At 45.6% G+C, this 24745-nt stretch overlaps 1 protein-coding gene across 6 annotated transcripts in view; it reads left to right on the top strand.

Moving 5' to 3' along the window:
* Nucleotides 1–24745, top strand: part of chinmo (Chronologically inappropriate morphogenesis) — a 54698-nt gene that overhangs the window by 20512 nt on the left and 9441 nt on the right. For all 6 annotated transcript variants that reach the window (XM_089085577.1, XM_089085579.1, XM_089085576.1 and 3 more), the window contains 5 exons: nucleotides 6468–6688; nucleotides 7171–7517; nucleotides 7970–8217; nucleotides 8314–8580; nucleotides 24470–24552. In XM_089085577.1, coding sequence (XP_088941703.1) covers nucleotides 6468–6688; nucleotides 7171–7517; nucleotides 7970–8217; nucleotides 8314–8580; nucleotides 24470–24552 — 1166 coding nt within the window. The remainder of the gene's footprint in view (nucleotides 1–6467; nucleotides 6689–7170; nucleotides 7518–7969; nucleotides 8218–8313; nucleotides 8581–24469; nucleotides 24553–24745) is intronic.

Genomic DNA, 24745 nt, shown 5'->3' with positions numbered 1-24745 from the left:
GTTACACGAGAGATCTTATCGCCTCCCGAAAGTGAATCACCATGTGTGCAATTCAAATTTTTCGCGAGGTATACCGTCATTTCGATAACAAGACATCGAACGAGCGGCTCGTCTCGTACCGATCGTTTCGACTTCTATCGTAACTCGTAGGTAAACCCGACGATTTCAAGATGTAATTATGAAAAAGTAGAACTCCGATATCCCAAGTGTCGGGGTTCACTCAGTCCATCTTGAAATAATCTTGGAATAATCGAGCTCGGTGTTATATCGCTTTGCTCGCGCGGGACCTCGGAGCTATCTCGCTATCTCGGAGCGAGCCGATCCGAGGCTCTCTATCGTGCTTTGTGCCGATGTTATTCCGGCATACGCGTCACCGCACGTTGGCGGAATGCAAGGCGAAGCCGGTGGTATCGTGATAATTCGAGAGCCTCGATGCGTGACCGAGGGCCCCCCCGAGGGGGATAACCCGCAGTGAGAAGGAAGAGAGAAGTGTCGAGCGGCGCGAGTGAACGAACGCGCGCGAGCGGCATTTCGCCGTTCGCAAAATTCGACACGCTCGTGGCAAAAGTACACTTCCTGGAGTCAAGGTTAGCCGTTATAGCGCGCGCTCTGATGCAACAGGATGCCGGCCGTTGACTTCACCAGCTAGGGTCATCCTCTCCTCGGCCTCGTCCTCGCGTTCCTGCGTCATTACGCGAAAGCTCGTCTCTCTCTCTCTCTCTCTCTCTCTCTCTCTCTCTCTCTCTCTCTCTCTCTCTCTCTCTCTCTTTCTCTCTCTTTTTCTCTCTCTTTTTCTCTCTCTCTCTTTTTCTCTTTCTCCCTCTCTGTCGCGTTGGGTGAATGCACCAAGCGAACGACCGATTAAGAGATATTGAAACGCCGTAAACATTAACTGTAAATGCGCGCGGATGCTTATCGGAAATCAATGTCAGAAAATTTAAGATACCAAGACGACATACGGTTTTGAATTGTTTTATTATTTTACGCGCATAGAAATTCATATATATATATATATATATAGACCCCAGTGGTTAATGATTGCCGACCGGACGGGCATTCACTTGATATACATATCCTCTTCTAGCTGGCCTTCTAGCCGGGTGGTCGGTGATCTTCTCGGCTACGAAACTGCGTGGCCTTCTGCGCTGCTATTTCTATTACAAACATGTAATCCGGCCGGCTGCGCGTCGCTAAACGCGGAACTCGCTAAATCACGGAACTGCGCGGCGATTCATCCGGCTTTGTTATGCCGTGAAGATACCAATAGCCAACGGGATCGTTACGAGGAAGAAAGGCACGCGCGGCCAAGATCTTATCTTATTTCATATTCTGTTATCGCGAAAATAAAAACTGACATATTTTTACTGGCAGCTGTTCTCCGCCGAGCAGCTTGAAAACCGGTTTCTAAACGTATCCTCGATGTTAAAACACAGCTCGATTGCTTTAATCGTTAGACTATTATGCAATTCGCGCCGCCGGCCTCCTCTCTGCTACTCCCTCAATTCTCCGTCTATATTTCGTCACGACGTTACACTCTAATCGCATTCGAACCACAGTCCGCAGAAAAAGTCAACAATGTTAGACGCGTGGAGGTACCAGGCGTCAAGGCCTAGTTCGTTAGTATTACAAGGCAAACGCGGAGTTGCGAAAGAGCGCGACACTTCCACGATAGCGCCGCCCTTATCAGATTATTGGAGCCTAGTGACTGCGTTAACCTTCGCGGAAGGGGACCAATGCGGAGATGACGGGGGAGGGCGGGAACAGGGATACGATACTTCGCGCGCGACAACGCCTCATCCGAACGGCTGCAATAAATACGCGACTCAAGAATATGCATACGTGACGCGAGCTGTGGGTAAAGAGCGAGAGCGCTGATAAAACTCCCCCCCCCCCTCGGATCTCGAACTCGAAATCGTTCATTGAAAATGGGTCAATGACATCGAACCAATTACGCAATGCGCAGTACGCAACGCTCCGCATGCATTTACAAGCTCCGGTGACGGATGTGCGCGATGCGCAATCGAATACTCATGACCGTGAATTAGACGAACCGACCGGAATTAGAAGCTTTGTTGTTCGGTGCTTGGTATTATTCGCACGTCCCCCGAGCTATGTCGCGCGCACGCGTTTCTCGGAAAATATTATCTTTCGTAATACCAACGTAATCGGATCGGCGAGTGTTTATCGGTAATTATATTTTGCATTTCGGAAGGCGATTATTTTGGTCAAGATAATATCTTGATCGAACAAAAGAATATTTCGTTAACGTGTTTAAATGTTAATTGTTAAGGAACGGTTTTATTCTCCGAATGAGTCGCTGATTGGTCGAATTAGAATACGTTCTCATTCTTCTTCCTTTCTCATAGATAACGATTTCATTCCCACGAGATCAGGAGGATCGCCGAGTGGAATTTTCGTAAAGCGAGAATTGCGCGCACGTCGGGGCGCAACATCGGCGATCCAAATCTCCGAATCGCAAGAGAGGCTGAGAGAAGTCGCGCGCGATTAACATTCACGCGAACAAAGAAGTGCGCATCTATTTTCCGCATCCCAACTCTTCCTACGCTCGACGCGCGTGCGTGTCACATGCTATCGCACACAAGTACACGCAGATACACACACACACACACACACACACACACACGCACGCACGCACGCACGTGCGCATTCGCCGTTTTATCACGAGGGCAACCTCGAGATTCACGGTCGTGAATCTCTCCACGTGTCGTTTCTTGCGCGTATCGCGATGCGTGTGGTTGCGCTCTTCCCTCCCTCCCTCGCGGATCCCTCGACAGTCCACCATATCTTTTTTTTCTCTCTCGGCACCGCTTTTCGCCGTGGTGTGCACCGAACTTGGAGCTCGTGCGAAGAAGACGACCTTGGTCCCACGCGGCCATTGGCCGGGCCTAGAAGAAGCTCGAACTACGATTGGCCTGTCAACTTTTCGTGCGGACGAAGCTGTAAAACGAGTCGAGCCGAGCCGAGCCGAGCCGATATGGCAAACACACATTTGCTCTAGCCACACTCTGCATCGTCGACCTTGACGGGGCATTGACCGTTGTTCCCTTCCATTGGCCGCCTTCTATCGTATTAGAGTTTTGTCTCCGCTCTAATCAAATCAGCGACCATTCTTATCTATTCGCAAAACTTGGATATCGCGCACCACGTATCTCCGTTCCGCGACGATCATGGGGATGACTCCGGCTTTTGCCCTGTAATTTTCCGATCCAACCGTAGTTTCGATTACGCGCGCGTTAGTCTTGAATATTTTTGAACGACACAAAAAGTTGCATCCATCGATGCCGAGAGAGTTTCCAGTTTTATTCATGCGACCAGATATCTCCCTCTTCCACGATGTTATTACGTTCGTTGAGTTCAATTTGATCGGAGATTGGACCCTTTGGAGAACATTAAACTCGCATTGTCTGAAGCCTTTGATAAAAACCGCAATATTGTTTACGACGTATCGGTCGCTGACATCGCCATGCAATTGACATTGAGTTGTAATTCTAAGCTTCACGGTGTGTATTACACGCATTCGCGATGCACGTACATACACGAGGCTCCGAATTATTATTGCGTAGTAGGGGGAACGATGACCGTCGTAAGAGGCTTCGTCGAAAACCCTAACTCCCAAAGACTACCGGCTGGCCTTGGAATATGAATAGATTGCCCGCGAAGAGTGCATTGCACTGTTGCGTAACTACACGCGAGTTTTATTTGCAAGTTTCGTGACGGCAGTCACGCCGCTGGCAATTTCGTTTCTCGTTATTAAACCTTCACGTAATCCTGTCGAAATGACAATATTTGCAACAAATCTCTCAAATAATATACTTAGGCAATGTACAAATAATGTGGATGTGGAACGTTAGAAAACATAGCAATAGTTGTTAGATAACGCACAATCATGAGCGTATCCAAAGGGGAATTTGGGAGACTTTTATCTTCTTCGAAATTAAAAAAAAAAAGCTAAAATTATGATTTGTGAAATCTAATATTTCTCTTATTCAAAATTAGGAAAATATATTCTAAAATATCTAGAAAAGAAAATAAAATAAGAAAAAACTCCCCCTCTCCAAAAAAATCCTGGATACGCCTATGCGCCTCAATCACCTAATAAAATGTAACGCACGTAATACGAATAAGCGTGATAATTACGCAGTTTTCTTATCACTTTTGCATAAACGCCCTATTGCACAAGTGAGAAGACGGTGGTCTTTTTTTTTTTTTTTTTTTTTTTTTTTTTTTTTTTTTTTTTTTTTTCATTGCGACGCCGTCGAATCGCTATCGCTTATCCGTAATCGACAATCTTTGCTAACGATGGCATTGCCGCCCGCTCCCCAAATATAGTCCCTAACTATGAACAATATCTAAATAGGTACGCGCGATCGTGCCGAGAGTGTGTGTGCTCGTGCGTTATCTCTACTCGCTCATTCAGTAATAGCCGTACTCTCGCTTGCCCGGCGAGTCGATGACGGCGCTGCGGCGTGTCATAAACACGTCCTCGAGGCCTTTCCACGCGCGCGTGTTACGCAACGCCTCGCCGAAATTCTTTGCAACGTATCGTGTATTATTACACATGCTGCATGCGCCGCGATAACGGGAATAACAACGCATGTGTGCACGTGAGAGGCATCTCTCGCGGGCCTGCTGCTGCGTGCGGCCCGTGCCACATTACGAAAATTATTAATAGCCCCGGGAATTGTACGCCGATGAACTCTGCACATCTCATTATTTCCACAAGTGTTGTGCGCGAACGAACGGCAGGCCGTCCGGCTGTCGTTCTTCAAGCGTTCTCCAAGCGCATTTCGCGGACGTACAGGGAAGTCGTATCATCTCCACGATGTCGGCCGCCCTTGCGTCACGAGCGACTCCCGAGAAGTTTATTATGAAATTAAAAAAATTCGTTATTCTTAATCTAAATGGAAAATCTTCTTCACGCTTAATTCTTATACGTTTGTTGCGCGGATTTCACTTACTGCCGTCGACAAACAACGGAACAAAGTTGCGATCGTGCTTGCGAAACGTCTATACACTGGTATACGCGATTCGACTATTAGCCTTTGCATAATACGTAATGAGCTGAGCGTACGTTTGGTCCGAACACCTGTAACGATATGCGCGATCTCATATTGATCAAGTTGTAAGGAGCGGGGTTTAATACAACAGTGAGATTAGAATGCAGAGAAGTATTCTCGATCAAAATTTGATTCCGAAGTACGATATTTGATAGAGACACTGTCATTGTTATACACTGTCATTGTGAGACAAAGTTCACGATACATATATATTTCGACGGACAACCGCGGACTATATCACAGATAGTCGTTGAATCGTCTCTCCTCCGGATACGCAGCAAATCCAATATTCGTCGGATAAGAGGCTTGAAATTGGGCGCAACAGGGAGTATACGGAAATATGATCGCGCCGAGAGGAAGCTCAAAGAGTTGGATACACTTTGTGTACCGGAGCCACTCGGCAAGACAGGTGCTTTGTGCCACCTGGTCGTGCCCTCGTCACCTTCCTCCTTTCTCTTCTCGCACTTGATTTCCTTATTCGGCGGGCACTGCCAATGAGGCTTCTTCCCACATTGGTCTAAACGCACGAAGCGCTTTCATGAATTGTTCCCGTTCGCCCGATTCGCATGGAAACTATCACGAAATAAGATACGAGAAGAAGTAGCGCGACTCGAATAACTCTAGATAATGAAAATATAACGTAGTTTATGCAGGCAAATAGCAAAGTGCTATTGTCTTCGAATTTAAGCTCTACAAACATCTGAAATAAAAAATTCAACGACTTCTTCCTTTAAAAGAAATTTTGTTCGGAATTTGATTTAAATTTTAACTACACGCAAAGGCTTAGATGGTCGGATATGGTTTTTTTTTTTTTTTTTCCTTTTTTATGCTAGTCATTTCTGAATACATCAAGCGCTTTACGTGCAGCGGCCGCCCGTGTTGTGTTACACGCCCGCGTGCCAGCGAGCGCGCATTATGCTCGCGCGCGTGAATTACGAATTACGGAAGATCGTGTCCGAAGATGACCTACATACGCAACGAGCTGCGAGAAAGGGCATCGACGTCAGGCGTGCTAGCCTCGGTTCCTTTATGTCGCGTCGCGGAGAGGGAAGTGGTGGGCTGCTTGGAAAAAAAAAAAAGGGTTCGTCGGTCACCGGCTTCCTTTGCACGCTGAAATTCCCGCGCGCTCGCTTACATTGTAAGCCGTGAGAAAGAAAAGGCCCCCGAGCGTCTTGCGCGTGCACCAAAAATTTCTCGACGTGCCAATTTCGCCGAACGACTTTGTTACGCGATGATTCTCGCGATAGCGTTCTAGTGAATCTCTTTTCGACGATATACTTTTGATTTACGTTAGGAATGACTCGTTACGACTCGTCGAGTATTTCTTTTCGGCGTACCTTCTTATTACCGCTTACATTTTAAAAAGATCTCATCCTATTTATGTTTCAGGAGTTACGTTCAAGGCGCACAGGTTAATTCTCGCAGCATGCAGCAAGCACTTTCAGGAGCTCTTCGAAGGAATGCCGCCATCTCCCGCGGGACTGATCGTTATTCTCGATGGGACGAGTGCCCACAATATGGCGTCCCTCCTCGAATTCATGTACCGTGGAGAGGTACATGTGTCCCAGGAATCCCTCAGCTCCTTCCTCAAGGCAGCTGAATGCCTTCAAGTATGTGCCTGTCTCTTTTTCTGTATTTAATGACCTTAAATAATGTTTCCCGAATAATTATACATGTGGCGCCTGAACCTCCTAAATTCGCGCTCGCCTGAAATTTCTACATATCATTTGTGTCGTGGAAGCTCGAGCGAAGTTAAATCATTTGTCAAACTCTCCTCGAAAACACGTTGTCGCCTCTGTAAATCCCGTGCTTTAATTCAGTATATTCGAGCATTTACTGTAAAATGGCACGGTTTTACATATTTAATTGAAATGTACATAGCGGCAGGTGCTGCTTATATCTGCACGAAATGTTCATTAACATAATCCACACGTTGACATTCACGTGAACATTCACTCAAATGCGATAAATATATTTTCTTAATCCCCTTTTACTTTAATATTTATTTTACTATATAATATTTTTAGTAGATAATATTTTTATACCGTTTCTCAGTACATTTTTCTAAAATATGATTGTCTTCCAAATCCAGGTTAAGGGTCTGTCGATCATCGAGCATGAGAAGCTGGCGGTGGCGCAGAGGCACGCCGCGGAGGGCAGCAACACTTCCGCGGATATAGAGAGTAACGGCGGAGGCGGTGGTGGCAGCGTCGGGGGTAGCGTCGGCAGCGGTAGCATCAGTGGTACCATCGGCAACGGGGGCGGCGGTGGCGGCGTCGGTGATATGAGCAACATGAACGAGGCTGGCGAAGCCACCATGGTCAGGAACATCATGAAGAGGACCCCCACACCGGCGCCATCGCCCGCCCCGGCGTACACCGTGCCCAGCGTGTACTCCACCTCTCACTATTACGAGAGCCCACCGAAGAGGCTGATGAGGTAAGAGTCTGTTGCCGAGGCGCGTAGGATTTTTACGGGAAACGCGACGGTCATGGCCTTCTTACATTCTAACGGCGATGACGTATGTGACAAAGCGGAGCGATAAACTATTTGCGATGAAGAAATGCTTGTTTTGCCGAGGCGACTTTTTTACGACTTTCGGACTTCGGCTTGTCGGATTATATTTCAATTTCGACCGAAATTAATTTCTCGCCGAGTAAAGCAATTATTCGATGTTACGCAAATCAAAAGCATAATTATCTTTATACGTTTTTATACGTTCTTTCGTTCGCCTCGCGTCGACGCCGCATCGATTTCCGGATTGATTTGATTTTCTCCATACTTCCTCCTTATCGTATTACGTCTGTTTACCAAATATTCGCGCCGCGTTACGTATTTCTCGCCGATTCACTCGCGTGAAGATTTCGTGAGTTGCGATTGCGTATTTTTAGATCGCCGAGCGATGTCGATTCGCTGGGCAGAGCGAGCGTGTTGCGCGACGGCACTGCCTTTCGGCCGGCGTCCGCCCCGCATCCGCTTCTGTTGGAGAACCACTTCTACCAACCGTTCATCCATCCCTCCGAAACTTCTTTGCATCCCCACACTGCGCCGCACACGCCCACGGAACTGGAACAGCAGCTGGAACGAGCGCGGTCCGAGGAGCGCAGCAATTGTGATCTCAAGGAAAACGTTGCCGAAGGTGAGAGAGGCCTACTTTTGATAAAACCGATCGTAAAATCAGTCGAGAAATTCCACCTCGATCGGTCCTTCACAGATCTTGATCACGTGTTCGCAGATCTTCGAATAAAGCAGGAGCCAGTGGCGTTGACCGATCGAGAGAGGGCGGAGAAGTTGGCGGAAAAATTGTCAAAGCGGGAAGACGAGGTTTATCCCGGACGGGGGGGATTTGACGCGGGCTCGTACGGATCGAACTCGGATCATCTGCACGGTGCACAGCTGGGTTCGTCGATGGTGCCGATGCCGCCGATTCCCGATCCCGTCGCACCCGCTATGTGGAACGCGAAGATCAACAAGGCCAGCACTGTCTCTACCGTCGACGGCGGTGAGTGCCATCCATTATTTTTATATCAAAATGTCGCCGCCATTTACCGCGGACGGTTGTGATTTAAATTCGGTGGAGATCAAAATGACAGCTGCTCTCTCTCTCTCTCTCTCTCTCTCTCTATATATATATATATATATATATATATATATATATATATATAAAATATATATAAAAACATGAGATTCGCAGGCTCAGTTTAACTTTGCGCAAAATCATCTCGTTCAACTCGAGTCATAGTTCTAATAAATCACTCATGGAGATCCGATCTGACGTGTCACGTCGATGGACGAATAACGTTAGATCGCGAAACATTCGCGAATAAGAAAGAACGACACGGCTAAGTCTATTGACATATGAAATCAAGGATAATGTGGCGAGTGAACGTGCACGAGTCTAGTCGAGCCTTGTTTGTTGAACTTTGCGTACGCGCGTTCTCGTAACTATGCGTACACTTTGACTCCTCATCAGAATATATAGCAAACGTGCGAATAAATTTTCATGCTACAATTGTTTCGGCAAAACTGACTTCCGCGTTCTAAAACGTATGCGACCGGTAAACGTCATAAATTGGAGATCTTTCCCAACGCTTTTTTATACTCTTGATCTGATAGACTTTATCCGGTTCAATGCGTCGGGTAGGAAGGCCTTCTGGCTCCGAAGTTACAAAATGTACGAATGTTGCATCATTGCACTGCACGTGGGGCCTGACCGCGGATGTTGCAACTGCCGCGTTCCTCTCATCTTTGTACCGCTTACTCCGCACCGAGTCATCTTGCGGCGAGAGATAAAACGGTGCATCGTAAAGAGAAGCTCGAGACGCCGTCTGAGGCACTCTCCAAACTATCCCACGTTACCTCTTACGATCTCTTTAACACATTAACAAAACAATTTTAAATCTTTCTTCAATTTCTTGACTTTCAAAGAGGAAAGGAAAATCGATCTGACCGGACCGATCAAAGAATTCATAGTTGAGAGATGCGACGGTTTTCGTGTAATATCTTTTTTCGTCCACGTGTACGTCAGTCGCTCGCTTCGGCGACGCTCTAACGTGCAGAAAGAGAGAGAGAGAGAGAGAGAGAGAGAGAGAGAGAGAGAGAGAGAGAGAGACGCCGTACGTGGACGTACGTAGATTTTACCGGATCTCCCCGTCCGGTGCTCCGGGGACAGGGTGATGCCTTACGACTTGCCTTCACGGTGTGGACAAAGTGTACAAAGAGGATGCAGGCGACGGTGCAGCCATTGGGAACATCTTTTGCTCCGGCGAGCAAATCACCGAGCGTGACGCTACGACGACGCCACGTGAAACGGGCGCGACGGACACCGGCTACCAACACCGACGCGATTCGACGTCGGCGTCGGCGTCGCGGCGACTGTGTGCCACCCGCGGATGGCACCCCGACCATTTTTAATCGCCCGCTCGCTCGCCCGCCGCAAAGAAAGTAACGAAGCGTCAACTAATGCAACGGTTATTGACATTAGGCCCGTAGAGGAGAAAGGGCAAAGAAACGGGGAAGGACGGGGGAGACGATCCTTCGTGCACGTTAAACGTGCTCAAGGAAGAGTAAAAGAAGTCCGCTGATAGGCGGAGGAGTTATTTATTAATGTACCAAAGTTCGGAGCGGTCGCCTCGAAAACCTTCTTCCTCTTTGCACTTTCAGCTACGTTACGTCGGAGATCTTCAAAGATATTCCGGCGGAATAAAGATGTCGGAAAAAAGAGATCAGATTATTATCGCTATGTCGCATGAATGCGACAAAGGGAGGTGACGTTGAAACAGAAAGATTTTGTTGCCACTCTCAAATTATTCAGATATCATACGAGCAAAGACGTAGAGACGCGAAGATGCGAAGGCGTGAATCCCTGAAAAGGCATATTATAAAAAAAAAAAAAAAAAGTACGAAAAGTAGGATGAAACGGTGGGGACACGCTCGGTTCTCCACAACGCTAATGTAGGTGTGACCGTTCTCAGATCTTTTTGAGGCCTCTGGTCGATAATGCGACGAGAGAATCGTGACCGCGCGGTGAGAAAAATCATGGCCGCCGCATTGTTGAGTTATTCTATCGGGAGTACAGTTATGCTCACTGAGAGTATGTTGTTAAAGTGTTACTTTTTGTTAGACCCTTTTTGTAGAATCGTTAGAAATCGCACCGCTTCGCCATTTCGATCATCGTCTCGACGTGGAGTTTATACGACGTCGCGGTACGTTGCGCAAACTATTTGGCGAGAAAAAAAAGACCTAACCCGAGGTGAGATGTCTCGTGTCTCCATAGATTTGAATTTTGAATGGAATCTTCGAAATGTTCCTGAATTAAAATCACTTTTTATTACTCTTCGTTCGTGAAATGACATCTTCTTAATCTTCTCGTGCTTAATTAGATGACTGGCCCTATTAGACACGTATAAATTAATGATTTGACATAAAAAACGTTTAACTACGGCTGTAAATAAAAGCCTTTGAAATTATTATTTGAAATGTTATTTTCATCGTTTGAGGAAAATACAAGAAGATTACTCTATATTCCTCTTGTAAGTCGTGACGTTTGATCTCGCCGCTTATTGCACACACATTCCGTCGTGTATGAGGAACAATCACACATCGACAAATAAAAATTACGTAATCTCAAAATGAAAAACACTTCGAAAGCGTATCATGATCGTAGAACTATATACCTTATTTTTTTATCGTGTCCTTTTTCTAACGACCACAGTACTTTCTCTTAAATTCCAGAATGCTACTTTCTAGTATGCGAGCGAGCTTTATGAAATGCTTTATGAAATTGATCAATATTGCTCAATATTGATGTTGATACGTAATTTTACATTTAAAAGAAACGGATTAATTTAATTTAATTCGCAAGACTTTCATTTTATTCAAAAGAAGATTTCGAACTTTGAAGAATTATTATTTAAATAAATGTAGCGCGTTTATTCGAATACAAAAGACATCGTGACGGTAATGATATAACACTGATAAAATGTCTCGCTGAAAAGAAAATTCATAATTATTTTATTCTCCAGTCCTCAATCAATTCTGGAGAGCGTCTGCAACGACGACATTGTAGCGTCGTAAGCATTTATTTATGCACGTCATTTATTCCATCGCCGAGCTCGTTATTTATGCAATTCTCGCGTAGCAATTACAGCGACATCCCGACGACCGCTGTAGAAAAAAAAATGGAGTAGCTGAGTGACGTACGAAATGACACGGAAAGTGAAAGCGCTCTCTCGGAGAGAGGTGAAGGGAAGAAGAAGAGGCGGGAGGGGGGCTCTCGCCTCAATTCATCGAAGCGGAGAATGCTCGATATTGCTTAATCCGCTCTCTCGCTACCTTATGTCCTTCGCAATAGAAACAACGACACGCGAGAGAACTCGCGTCCCTCGCTCGTTTAATTCGCCCTGCTGAATTATGAACGAAGCGCGGGGAAGGAAGGGAGAACGGGGGATGGTGCAGTTGCATCGAGCACGTGCACGTGTTCACATACAGGTGCATGTCCATCCTCGGGTCATTCCCTCGACCAATTGTTTTTCCGTTTGCTCCCCTCTCTCTCTCTCTCTCTCTCTCTCCTTTTCTCTGACATACTCCTTCTCTTTTTCTAATTCTTCTTGCAAGCTCTCGCAACCCTTCTGCAATTTCGCGCGCGTGCCTCGTAAAAGTTTCAGCCAGACGTGCGACAAACTTCGGCGAGAAAGTTCGTGCAGCACGAGCGGTGACTTGCTGAAACATTAATTCGTCATTTCCGAGTATTAATTCTACGTGCGCCATCCACGGGCGACGTACCTGCGACGACGATTGGACGACGTGTATTCGTATTGTCGAAAGCACGAAAGCGTGCAAGCACGTTGATTTAATAGAGGCAAATATTATTAGCGATTGCGTGGAGACACGAAATTACAGAAATGATTATTGCCAATGTAGTCAAAAGGATATTTTCTTATTGATGTCTTCCTGACGGAAGATCGTATACTTTTGTCAATTTTAGAAACGCGTTATCAAATTCTGATATTTCCATTTTTTGCCGTGCGAATTTACGATATTTTTTTTAATGCAGATAATTTCCCGATATTTATTTTTCTCGAACTTCCAAAGATATTTATAAACTCGCGTTTAAATTCAATCGATCGTCATTATCGGTTAACATGGTTAACATTGAATTATTTTCCGACGTTCTTTCGACGTTCTTTCGACGTTTCGCATGCATAATACACGCGAGTTCCTATTACATACCATTTAAAAGAGAGGCCGCTCATTCGGTTGGCAGGTTCTTAGAAGCGATTAGACGTAATTCAGCCTTGCCGCGGCATTATACTGTCGCCGTCACGAGACCTTCCTTCCATCGTCGAAAATTGTTGCACAAGAAGAATGCGAGGCCTTCGCCCGTTATGTTGCGGCAATGCGTCGAAAGTCGTGCAACTGCCACCGGCTTTCCTTCCTACGCGGCTATGCCGATCAAATCCGCTGGCTCCGTTACGTCAGGACCTTGGGGCGATGTAAAATTAAATGCATGTCCTATTTTTACGTCCGCAACTCGCAGCGCGGATTAGTCAACTCGTATCGGCGAGCGTATTATTCCGCGCGCGCGCCGTTATCATTAGCGGAATAACGGAATAATTCTAATTCTGGCTTTCGCCCGATCTTTCCGATTTAAATAGATTTACATTTTTATTCACGATGCAAACCGAGAGAGAGAGATCGGGTAGATCGCCCGATCTTTTGTGCATGACGATAAAAGTGGCTATTTTCGAGACGTGAGAAAATAGCGGGTTCCCTCCGAAGACAAGTCGGCAGATCCCTCGTGAGTTATGGGTTTTAGGCAGTTTGGATGTTCCCGAGAGAGGATGCGAAAGACTTGGCTGCTATGTGTGTCATGGCCAGGCGCGGTGTTTTAGAAAGAGAGTTAGAAGAGCGTGAGTCGGCCGTTCTACTCGCTGCAAATTATCTTCGTAGAAGAAAACGTCCGTTTCATGCCCGTCCGATAGACGGTGAAAGAGATAGGCGGCACACTCTGTCACGGGCGAGAAAAAAAATTGCAATTTTCGTGTTCGCTGTGCGAGCACGAAAAAAATTACAGGGATACAAAAGAATATTTGTGCGCGTAAATCCATGATTGACGTTTACGAATATTTGGCGTAGCGTTTAACGGGAATGCGGCCAGAGAACGGCATGAGAGAGAGAGAGAGAGAGAGAGAGAGAGAGAGAGAGAGAGAGAGAGAAGAGAAATTCTTACGGTTCGTATTGATCGATCGAGGGCGGTAGTATGCGGTGGAATCGCAGTAACCCGAATTAGAGAGGCCGCCTGTTCGACTACGACCTAAAATTGTTCGATTATTTCGTAGATTGCACGAAATTATTATCTGCCCTTCGGAGCGGCGGTCATTTATTCGAACAAATAAGCCGTATCTCACTCCGCGCGACAATAATGTTCGTATAGTTATCGTATAGTTATCGAGGGGGCAGAGCGAATTCCGTGTATCGAACGGTAATCTTCATTCTGGAAAGTCCAGATCCGGCGGATCGATTACAATCGAAGAACGCAATATCAAAATTCACGGAATTTTCACGGGCTAACCGTGGCCAATTTGCGAAAGAGAAAAGACTCTTTCGATTTTCGTAAGAGAGATGTAGAAATATCGATTTTCGATGATTGAGACGAGAATATCCTATTGTTTGCAGTAACGTCATTTGAAAAATACGACGCATATATATTTACATTCGCGTGCAGCTTCTTTCGCAACTATTGGATAACAGTGTCATATCTAAATGCGCATTATAGCTAATCAGGAAATCGAAACAGGTTATGCCATGCGAAAACAGTCTTATCATCGGTGTTGTAACGATTGCAACGATTGCGCTCTCAGTAGGTCGAGACGCAGAAAAGGAGGAGAGGCCGAGGGCGGGGGCGGGGAAGGGTGAGCGAGATACGATCATCTGTGGTTGGCTTGTGATAACGCCCAATCTTGATGTCGCCCACACGCGCACGCACGCACGCACGCACGCACGCACGCACGCACGCATGGCGTACGACGCGCCTCGCGTTTTCGTCGGGCCAAACACGAAAACTCTTCTCTTTGGCTGCACGTATTGTTTCGACACGCGCGCAAGCACATGTACATGTACTACCGTACACGTACAGCTCGCTGTTAACCGTTAGACCACCGGATATGATGGAAAGAAGGAGAGAGCGAAAGAGGAGGAGAGAAGAAATGAGGGAGATGGAACGAGAGAGAAAGAGAGAGAAAGAGAGAGCGTGAGGAGGGGGAGGGAGAAGGAGAGAGAGGGAAAGTACGCGGGCACACACAATGCCGAATTCGGGTCACGAAATAATTCATGATAAGGCCATTGGAGCACCCGCTCTCGTACGAGCGAACTGATAAATGAAGCATGGAACGCAATCGAAAAAAAAAAAAAACACACACATACAAAGAGAACGCGCTCGCTTTCTCGTGAAGGTCTTGTTGTTTTTCGTGAGAGCGCGCGACACCGCGCTTTCGGCGTGACGCGGATGTGTGCGTACGAACATATGGATATGCATTATTGAGCAGAATAATGACCATCAATGGTATACGTGATAGACGTGGAATCGTTGATAGACGATGTGCCGAGAGCGACGATTATTTCTACGGCGCTGGGACAATATAGTGACGATGCGTTAAAATTAAGTCAAATTATATTGGGAAAATAATCGAGAATGATAATGAACGGAAAGCTCTGAGGAAGGACAATTCCAGTAGGAAACGTCGAGAAATTGAGCGTAACTTTCGCATTTCCTGATAGTTGGCAAACGGTTTTTGAGACATTAACGAATGATCCAAAAATTTTGTATAAAAGGCCATGAGAAAAGCGCGCTCTTTGCATCGGAGGATGTGTTCAATTAAAGTGTAGAATTTACTCGTATAAACGCGCGATATGACAATAGTCTCTAATTTGCATAATGTTATGCTAGTAGCTCGCGTACATATTCGCGTAATGATTGCCATGCATGTAATTAACGGATCTGTACAGAACTATTTTACATGAAACATCAGAAACCTCACAAAGTGTAGTGAGAAATATGTATAGAAACTCCTCGTAACAATATTGATCGTCATAATGACGGGAGCTATAATTAGATTTTTAGCTCGTATTGATTTATTTCTCTTTTATTAATTTTTAATCATCCGTGCAATTAACTCTATCTCTTATTTTTCTTTCTCGTCTTGGTTTATATGAAATTGGACGCCCGGACACTCCAACAAAGCCCCGTCGATGCTCGCGACCATAAATTTTTCATTCATTTTCATTAACCACCGCCCACCCTTGAAGGGTTGAATTTTTTACCGTCGCGGCCGCGCGCGCGCGAGACGCATTTTTTCCATGCTTTCTCCATGCGTACGAGGACAAAATAGCCGGAGTGTAGCCCCCTCCCTTCCCAAGCCCCTCTTCCGCAAGCTTTATTACCATACTCCTCACACCGGCAAGTTCGAATAAAACAACGTGCGAGCCGGCGTTACCCTCCGCCCACGCACAATGTGCGTAACCCTACCTTCGTTGGATATCCTCTGTTCCTTGTCGCGTTCCCTTCCCGCGGTTCTGGTTTTCCTATACAAAGGACAAACGCTGCCCGGTCGCGAGCGAGCGCGTCTTCCTTCTCTCTCTGTCTTATCGTCGCTGCATCGTGCGTGAGAAGAGAGAGAGAGACCCGCAGCTCGAGAGACCAGTAGAATGGGTCAGGTCTCACGCGTATGCGTGCACGCACGTGAGGCAGTATGTATCCCTTAAAATAAACGAACTGTCTTAATAATCTTTCGCAATTAATTTTCGCCCCGCCCTCGAATGAATCTTCTCTCTGGAAAATCGCATCTGGTCGCCATGATAAAAATAGATAAAATGAATTTCTGGTCCGGAGGAATCTGTCGGAAGGCGCTGGGTAACGCGTTAACGACATCGTCGTTCGATGCATAGGCATAGAAATTAGGCCGGCGACATACGCTCACGCGCCTCGTGCGTGTTGCACGACGCAATGCGTGCGTTGCGTCATTGCGTGAGGTTTGCGACGCGCACGCGGGATAGCGCCAGCTGCTCGACGCCCAGGCGCGTATATTTTTGTGGTGGGGAAGGTGGGGGGGGGGGGAGGGTGAATCGCCAAATTGGGCGGGCGGCCAGGCGTGGGTGCAAATTTACTGCAGCACCACCACCATCGAGTCTCGCGAATTTGCTCGGTGAATTCGTCGTAGCCGATTATGCCGTTTCTTGCGACGATGTCCGCTTACATCTTGCATGATCTGCGATTCGTTCTTTCTATCTAACTGTAACTCCAGCAAATAGTGGCCGACCAATTGGACCCAAGGAGACAGGTAACACAATTAACAGTATCATGAATATATCCAGGAGACAAAGTCCAAACCAGTTAGTTTTCGAAATTCGGGAAATCCTCACACCGACAAGATTAAAAATTTTTTAGAAAACGACGTCAATTTTCTTGATTGAGATCTCCCGATTGTTCACAAATGCACTGTGCGGCTCGCACAGTGCATTCAGCAGAAACAGAAAAATATCTATGATACTAAATGTAAAGCACTTAATATCAGCAAGAATTTGATGATCTCCAGAGTTAAGTATTTAAAAATAATCATTACATAGTATCCGATCTCTCCATTTCAAAACACGTAGAAGCTCTACATGGGACGTAAAGAATTTGATGTCTCATTAAAGGGAGCATCCTATCATAATTCTTCTACTTATTTACTTATATTGCAAAGATTTAGATTCCTGTTCAATGTTTTTATTTCTCTTTGAGCCACTGTAAGATATACCTGAAGTGCGTAATAACTGATATAATAAAACTACGCAAATTAAGTAAACTTAAGTTAGCTCATGCGCATAGCGGCGTACATTCGTGTGCTCTTTGCGATTTAGCTTTTTTTTTTTTTTTTTTTTTTTTTCTAATCTGTTGCTTCGGTTTAAGAGACCAAACCCTGGGGAATCGACGGGAATCGAAACTGGAGCGCGCGCGATCGATATTGATCAGTTGCGTCGATCGATTGTCCAATATTAGGTGCATATAGGAGAGGACGCAAGAATAGGAATAACGAGACAGCGTAGCGAGATCATCTTAGGATTAAGGGAAGTGCATTGTTGCGATACAAGTAACGAAAAGGAGACGCCCTACAATTTAATAAAAATATTAATGACAATATTAAATATATCGCGATATTTTCTATAAAGTAAGAATGTGAATTCTAACGTCGGTTGTCGAAAAAAATTTATCATCGAGCGACGAAATCGCAGCTAATTTCGCGAATTAAAATTTGCATTATTATTACTATGTCTTCTCTCAATAGAAATGTACGAACGTAGGGAGAGTGCAGAAGTACGACAATCATTCTTATCATTTCATGCACGCGCGGAATGTGCGCGTGTTATCGCGAAGGGGAATCGGCAGATGCCTTCGAAGATATCCGCATTTTCAGGAATTCGCGTTTTCCATTACGTTGTGGCGTAGGGCGCCGAGCGTCCCTCGCGCCGGGCCTACCGCGCGTACCAATCAATAACGAATGCGTGCGTGCACGGCACTGCGTGCGTGCGTGCGTGCGTGCGTGTGTGTGTGTGTGTGTGTGTGTGTGTGTGTGTGTGTGTGTGTGTGTGTACGCGCGCGCGGGCGCAACGATGGTGTGCGTGCACGTGCCACCAAAACTTTCATCGACTTCGCGTGCTTCGGACGCATTCGTGGGTCGGCGTCGAGAGTGCGTGCGCGCGCAAAGGCGGAGGAGCGCGTATATACGTGCGTATATACGTGCATGTATACGTGCGTGTATACGTGCGTGTGCGTGATATGCCGCGCGGCATCATCACGCCCCCGTATGCGCGCGTATGTGCGCGCGAACAAAGTAATCGCACGTCGCTCCGGAAAATTATGTCTGCACTATTTTCATCGTGGACACGCAGACGTTCGGAGACACACGCAGCTTTTTCGGAACGTACGCCCGCGCGTCGAGGAAGTGACGACGAGTGTTCGTGGTGAACGTAATACGAAAGTTGCGCACTCACGTCGGAATAATCGATTGCACAATCACAATGTCTGGAATTATAGCACCGATACGATATGTACCCACGTATGTATTATATGGCATATTTGACAACTAAATTTAGTGTCGTCCTATATGAGAGAGTTAAGTAAATTTGAGAAATTAGCTAAAAAACTCGACTTTACATAGAAGAAAAAAATTAATCTTCAAATCAAGACAAGAATTCTCATATTACAATCTTCTTAAAAATTTCAGTTTTGATTTAATGAATTTGTATTGATGCAAACATTATTTTTGCTCAGCTCAAGATTAAAAATCTTGTATATAAAGATTTATAATATTTTTGCTTATAAGAATATATATGTAGTTTTAATTTAAAGTTAAGATTTTTTTCAGTATATATTTCGTTATTGTCAATGTCATCGTTGCATCGGAATACTGCGATTCCAAGAAGGATCCATTCATCGGATTATTCCGCTCGCTTAGTGGAAACGGATTCTTGCGGTCAACCAAATTTCCTGTGAAGAAATGATTATCTGTCAGATGAAATGCATATATAAACTTTTTTCTCTTTGTTTATTTTCTAAAATTAAGAATCTCAATTTTTAGTCCTATGCATTTTCGTAGTCAACATTCTTTGTATCGTATACATAATAATAAGCAGAGGTGTATGATCGAAGTCCTTTCTTCGAATCCCTCCGATTCTAAATTATTTCCGAGCCCTAGCGGATCGAATCACTTTGCCGACTACATGGTTAAAATATTTCAGAATTTCAACGAGCCAACTCGCTCTTCATGACCCTGAAGAGGTCAGGAAGACCTTCGTCAACTCTCTGTCCGAACAACATCAGTTTTCTCAGCACTATCTATATTTCGGAAATGAAAAGTAGTATTCCGAAGTGCTTTAACAACCGACTATCGTACTTTTATCAGTATATCACTTCATCTTCGCTTTTAACAATATTAGACATCATCATTTTGGCAGAGTTACATCGTTGCGTCTATAAATATACATTTCTATAGGAAGGTACGATTTCTATTCTCGTTGAAATTCTGAAGGAATCGCTCTGGATAGATATCGATACCAAAAGGAAGGGAATATCGTATCTGCATCATAAGGACATCGCAATTCAGGAGGCCCGGGAAGTGGACCGTTGTGCGGGTTATGGTTCACTCCGATCTCCGAGGGGTTAAAAAAAAAGGGAGAGGGTGTGCGCTCGTACCGTCATCCCTTGCAGAATCGACCGAGTGCCAAGCTGGGATGAGAACAGAGCGCGGGAGGCCTGTGGGCTCCCTTGATTTCGGGTTGCAACGCACGTTGCCTGACATTGATTTTCCTCCGCCTCGCCCTCCTATCTCCTCTCCGTTTTGGCCCTCGGCTTCTTCTCTCTGTCTCTTTCTCTTTCTCTTTACCTTTCTCTCTCCAGCTCTCGACATCGTCGGTTGCCTTTGCTTTCGCCGTCCTCTTCGCTCTTATCGCATCGCATTCTGTTATCCTTTCGACTCGCCCGTTCCTTTGTCCTCCTTCCCCTCTTTTGACCGCCCTCCTCTTTCTTCTTTTCTATCCTCTTTCTCTCCCATTCGAAGCGAGTGCTCGTTCGAGCGACGACCAATTTGGCGCCACCGAACGAAATGTGTCAAGGCCTGGCGAGATACACAGCGCCGCATAGCGTTCTCGCACACGCACACGCATCATCCTCTCCTCTTTTCGTATGTGGTGGTTTTAACCTTTCGCAGGGTGGATCGTTCGCCCGGCTCAGGACCTCTATTTTCTACATGATTGAATCCTGCAGCAGAATCCAGAGGGTGGTCCCCGTTAATTTGTCTTCATTTCAAATTCGCCACCGCAAAGTAGATAATCGTTATCGCCTTATTATCCATTTCGCGTTTCCTGAACTATTTTGAGTCGCACGATATTATCTTTCGCATTCTGGATCTCTGTCCTCCATTTTCTCGGCGCGCTTACGCACGCGTCAGTGCGTAAGATATCAGCGTGGGTGCGGGCGAGATCGTGCTACGCATCCGGGAGGGCTGAAAATGAAGACGGGAGGGCCAGGAAGACGGGAACGCACGCTGATAACAGCGATACTCTTGACAGCGACGCACAGCTTACGATCGATCGTAATAAAATCCACGGTTGCTGCGCGTTGCGGTAGGGCTGCGTGTATCGGGAGTCACTCTTCGCGTTACACGTTCGATTCATTCAGCCGAAAAGGGGGAAAAAAGGGTCAGATCGTCGCGGCCGGTGGGACTTGAGAAAGAGGGAGGCGAGGGACAGGGGAGACCTTGGAGGCTGCCGTTGCGTTTCGTAACTTAACCTTTCCATTTTGCCGCCTCCTGACCATCCGCCCGTCCTCCCCCCCCCTCCCCTCTCTCGTGCCTTTTCCCTCGCTCCTCTGCCATCTCCCTTCCCCAAGCCCTTCGGTCAAACACGCATGATTCCTCCGAGAATCGGAGACCCGCTCCGAATCGCCATGTCCCCTCTTTCGTCTTCTTTCAGACCATCGACTCGCGGCCCTCAGAATATTCCCCGTTTTGGAACGTGATGATAATTCAAGACGCGAGCGACCCGTATCATACCCTGAGCACGGAGACTAATTGGATCGCTTAATTATTTTCCGAGGAGCGTTCATTCCATCCCTTCGTAATAACGGTTTAATAAACGCCCTATGTTCGCGAAGGGATGGACAAACTTCGTCTCGCGAGACGAATTTAGGCTGTACACCTGTGACATTTTCTCAATCCACTTATCGCGCCCTTCGACTCTGACGAGGCGGCCTTCTCCGCATCAAACGATATTCGCGATTCGAAGAATCCATCGGCGCCACACCTCGATACGATACGATTCGGGAACTTAGCTGTGTGTGGTAATCATCGATAAACACGAGACCCGGGATCGCGATGGATCGGCGATTTCTTGGGCGGCGCAGATGGCGAGGTACCTTTCCCAGAAGCGTCCCGCTTCCTGGCCGTTTTGCGTTTCTGCATGTTCAGGGGCGTATCTACCCCGCAGCTTCGTTCCCGCCTGCCCTTCCTCCTACTGTCCTCCTTGGAGCTCGCTTTCTCTCTCTCTCTCTCTCTCTCTCTCTCTCTCTCTCTTCCGGCTAGTGACGTCTTCGCGCGTACGCGCGCCTTTGTTCCGGCGCGCGGGTCCTTTGTGAATTTCATATAGTCAGCTGCACGAGACCGTGTGCGCTGCCCCGCGGCCCCGTTCACATTTTCTAGGATGCCACACGGCCCCCTATTTTTAGGTGCTGTCCGCCGCCGAGGAACCGGCGCGGTTCCGCACGTAACACGCGCGCGCTGTAACCGCGCGTGTATTTTTTTCGCCACGACGACGGTATCGTCATTCGCCCGTATTTTCGGTGCACGTTTAATGATAAATGCGGTCGTTTGTTCCACGCGTCAGGCCGACTTCGAACGCAGTTTGCGTATCAGACAAATAAATTTCGGAACCGTGGTTGCATAAGCGACAGCATGACAATAGATATTACACACCATAAATAATCGACGAGAGAATGACTGAGAATGATAAAACTGACAAATATTGAGAATTTTTCATCAACCTGCGACGGACATCCTGCGAAAATTTCCAAAGATTGATTTCTTTGTACGAAATTTATTTAATTTATATATATATATATATATATATATATATATATATATATATATGTGCGCACGCGTTCGCCGTTCACGCCCACATTTATTTATGCGTTGCACCAGCGGGCCGCAGCGATTTTTATGATGGTGTAGCGTGTGAATGGCTCGTTTGAGAGAGCGCGATGTCTTCTCATCGCCCGCGTCTTCTATCTCGTGACACTTGAATGCCGCGACGAGCGAGGAATCCTTTCGTTTAGAAGAGAAACGGCCGCTCTCGACGATGGGCGGTGTTCACCTTTTTTTTTTTTACTCTCTTCCCCGTCGAAAACTGTTTCCGATTAATCTATATAATTTCCGTAATGACACGGTGTGTCACGCGCGGCCCGCTGGTGAATGGGCCCCCGTTCGCCATGCTCGTGAAACGCGAACGCGAATTTCGGCCAATTCATTCGACTGTGATTCAGCATAGAATTATGTTAGAACTTGTTATTATTGTTAAACGCGCGCGCGTGCAATAACGTCGTTGCTGTTAAGGACCGATGATGTCACGGTGAGTCGCTGAAGAGAACGTTGGCGCATCTCTTTTTCGGATTGAACAAAAAGAAATTTCCTAGAGACTACTGAACGAAAAAATCAACTAACGCGTTTCACTTGGAAGCGATCGTCATTAATACGAAACGCAGTTTCTTCGACTTCAATGAGCTTCTTGCTACAGGATGAGGTTCGAAGACAGTGTCATGGCTGATTCGTCTAATTTTAGTCACTCGTAGCTCTAATGACAAAAACAAAAGAGTAAAAGAATTATTCTGATTTTTATCGTACAGCCGCATTATACGGGATATTTGCATGCCGAATGGCAAATATTCGATTATTTTTATTCTTTCCACGTCACAAAAAATTTTTGAAAAATGCACATTATCATGCACCATTTCATAAGATGACATATCTGTATAGTATATACATTTTTACATCAGATTTGAAACGTGATAATATTTAATTATTTAGACAGAAGAAAAATTAGAACTTTGAAATCAAAGTTTGAAATCAAGATTATATTTTCATATAATCAAGACTAAGATTTTTAGAGAAGATTATAATATTCTTAATTATATATGAAAACACTTTTCTAATTTAAGATTAATTTTTTTTTGTGTACTTCTTTTTTTCGCAGGGATTCTCGGGGATATTTCTCTTAAATGTCTAGCATTGGTTATTACTTGGTTAATAACAATTTAACAGAAAATGACATTATTTTAATACGTTTATATATTACGAAGCAAAAAAACTATCAAATGTGATAAAAAAATTCAAATTAAACTTTCAGATTTGGCATAATAGAAAATATGCGAGCGACGTTAAAAACACGCGTGACAAAGAAGAAGTTTGCTAGCCGCGATCGGTTGTGCGCGTTCGCGCGTAGCGAAAAGGCCGAACCGGCGGTTGTCATAAATGGTACTTTGGGCGCAAGTTAATCGGGCTGGATGGGAAGTGTATTAGAGCCCGCGGAGCCCGGGATTTGGCCTTGCACGCGCCAACAATCTCGAAGGCATTGGCCTAATGCTCCATCATGAATCGTCCGCCTTGAGTCTAAACTTTGTTTTCTTCTTGTCGACTAATGGCGAAGCGCGGCTGCGCGCGGGCACAAAAACTATACATGTATATGAGAGAGAAAAAGAGAGAGAGAGAGAGAGAAAGAGAGAGAGAGAGAGAGAGAGAGAGTGTGTGTGTGTGTGTGTGTGTGTGTGTGTGTGTGTGTGTGTGTGCTAAGAAAGAGAAAGAAAAAAGAAGCTAGATTACGCAATCTGCATTCACGCTTTCTTCCACGAAGGTTTCGTCGCGATATTACACGCGGTATTACATTCGTAGAACACTATGATTAGCTCACAGGTTTACATATCAATTAAATTAAGCAATCATGAAAAAATTCTATCTTCGTTAAAAAAAAAAAATTATCTTTCCTTACGCTGTTTTGCTGTTTTGTAATACTGATCTATGTCATAATGAAACAATTTTTATGCGAAATATCTTTTTCTTGTATCTATTAATATTTTAACTCCCGCGTTATGTATGTAGAAGTAACGCTTGTATTTTTTGAAAACTATGATACTTGCACTATGATACTTATAAATATAAACATGCGTATTTATGAATAAAAAAAATTTTGCGCAAATACGAGTAATACGATCCGCGTATGATCGCAGGATTTATCAATCAAATTAAATTTGTTAAACGAAAGATTTTTTCAAATTTAAATTTATTAAACGGAGATTTCTATTTTTCCAGCCAAGAAATTGAAGTGTCCCTTCTGCGAGAGACTGTATGGCTACGAGACGAATCTGCGCGCCCACGTGCGGCAACGTCACCAGGTAGGGTTGCCATCCGTCCTCTTTTCCCCGGGATACTATCCTCTTTTTTAGGGCGTCCGGGGACGTCCGGGAGGATTTTTTGAAAGCGTCCGGGATCCTATCTCGCTTATAATCCGGGATAGGATTACAAGCGTCCGGGATTTCAAGAAATCTTCTAAATATTTTGTTTTGATTTCTCTCGCATTATTCCTCT

The sequence above is a fragment of the Pogonomyrmex barbatus genome, unplaced genomic scaffold (assembly GCF_055798465.1).
Source record: "Pogonomyrmex barbatus isolate J1 unplaced genomic scaffold, ASM5579846v1 scaffold10, whole genome shotgun sequence".
In the NCBI taxonomy this organism is placed as follows: domain Eukaryota; kingdom Metazoa; phylum Arthropoda; class Insecta; order Hymenoptera; family Formicidae; genus Pogonomyrmex; species Pogonomyrmex barbatus.
The sequence above is the reverse complement of the archived record's forward strand: the minus strand, read 5'-3'. Positions and strand labels throughout refer to the sequence as shown.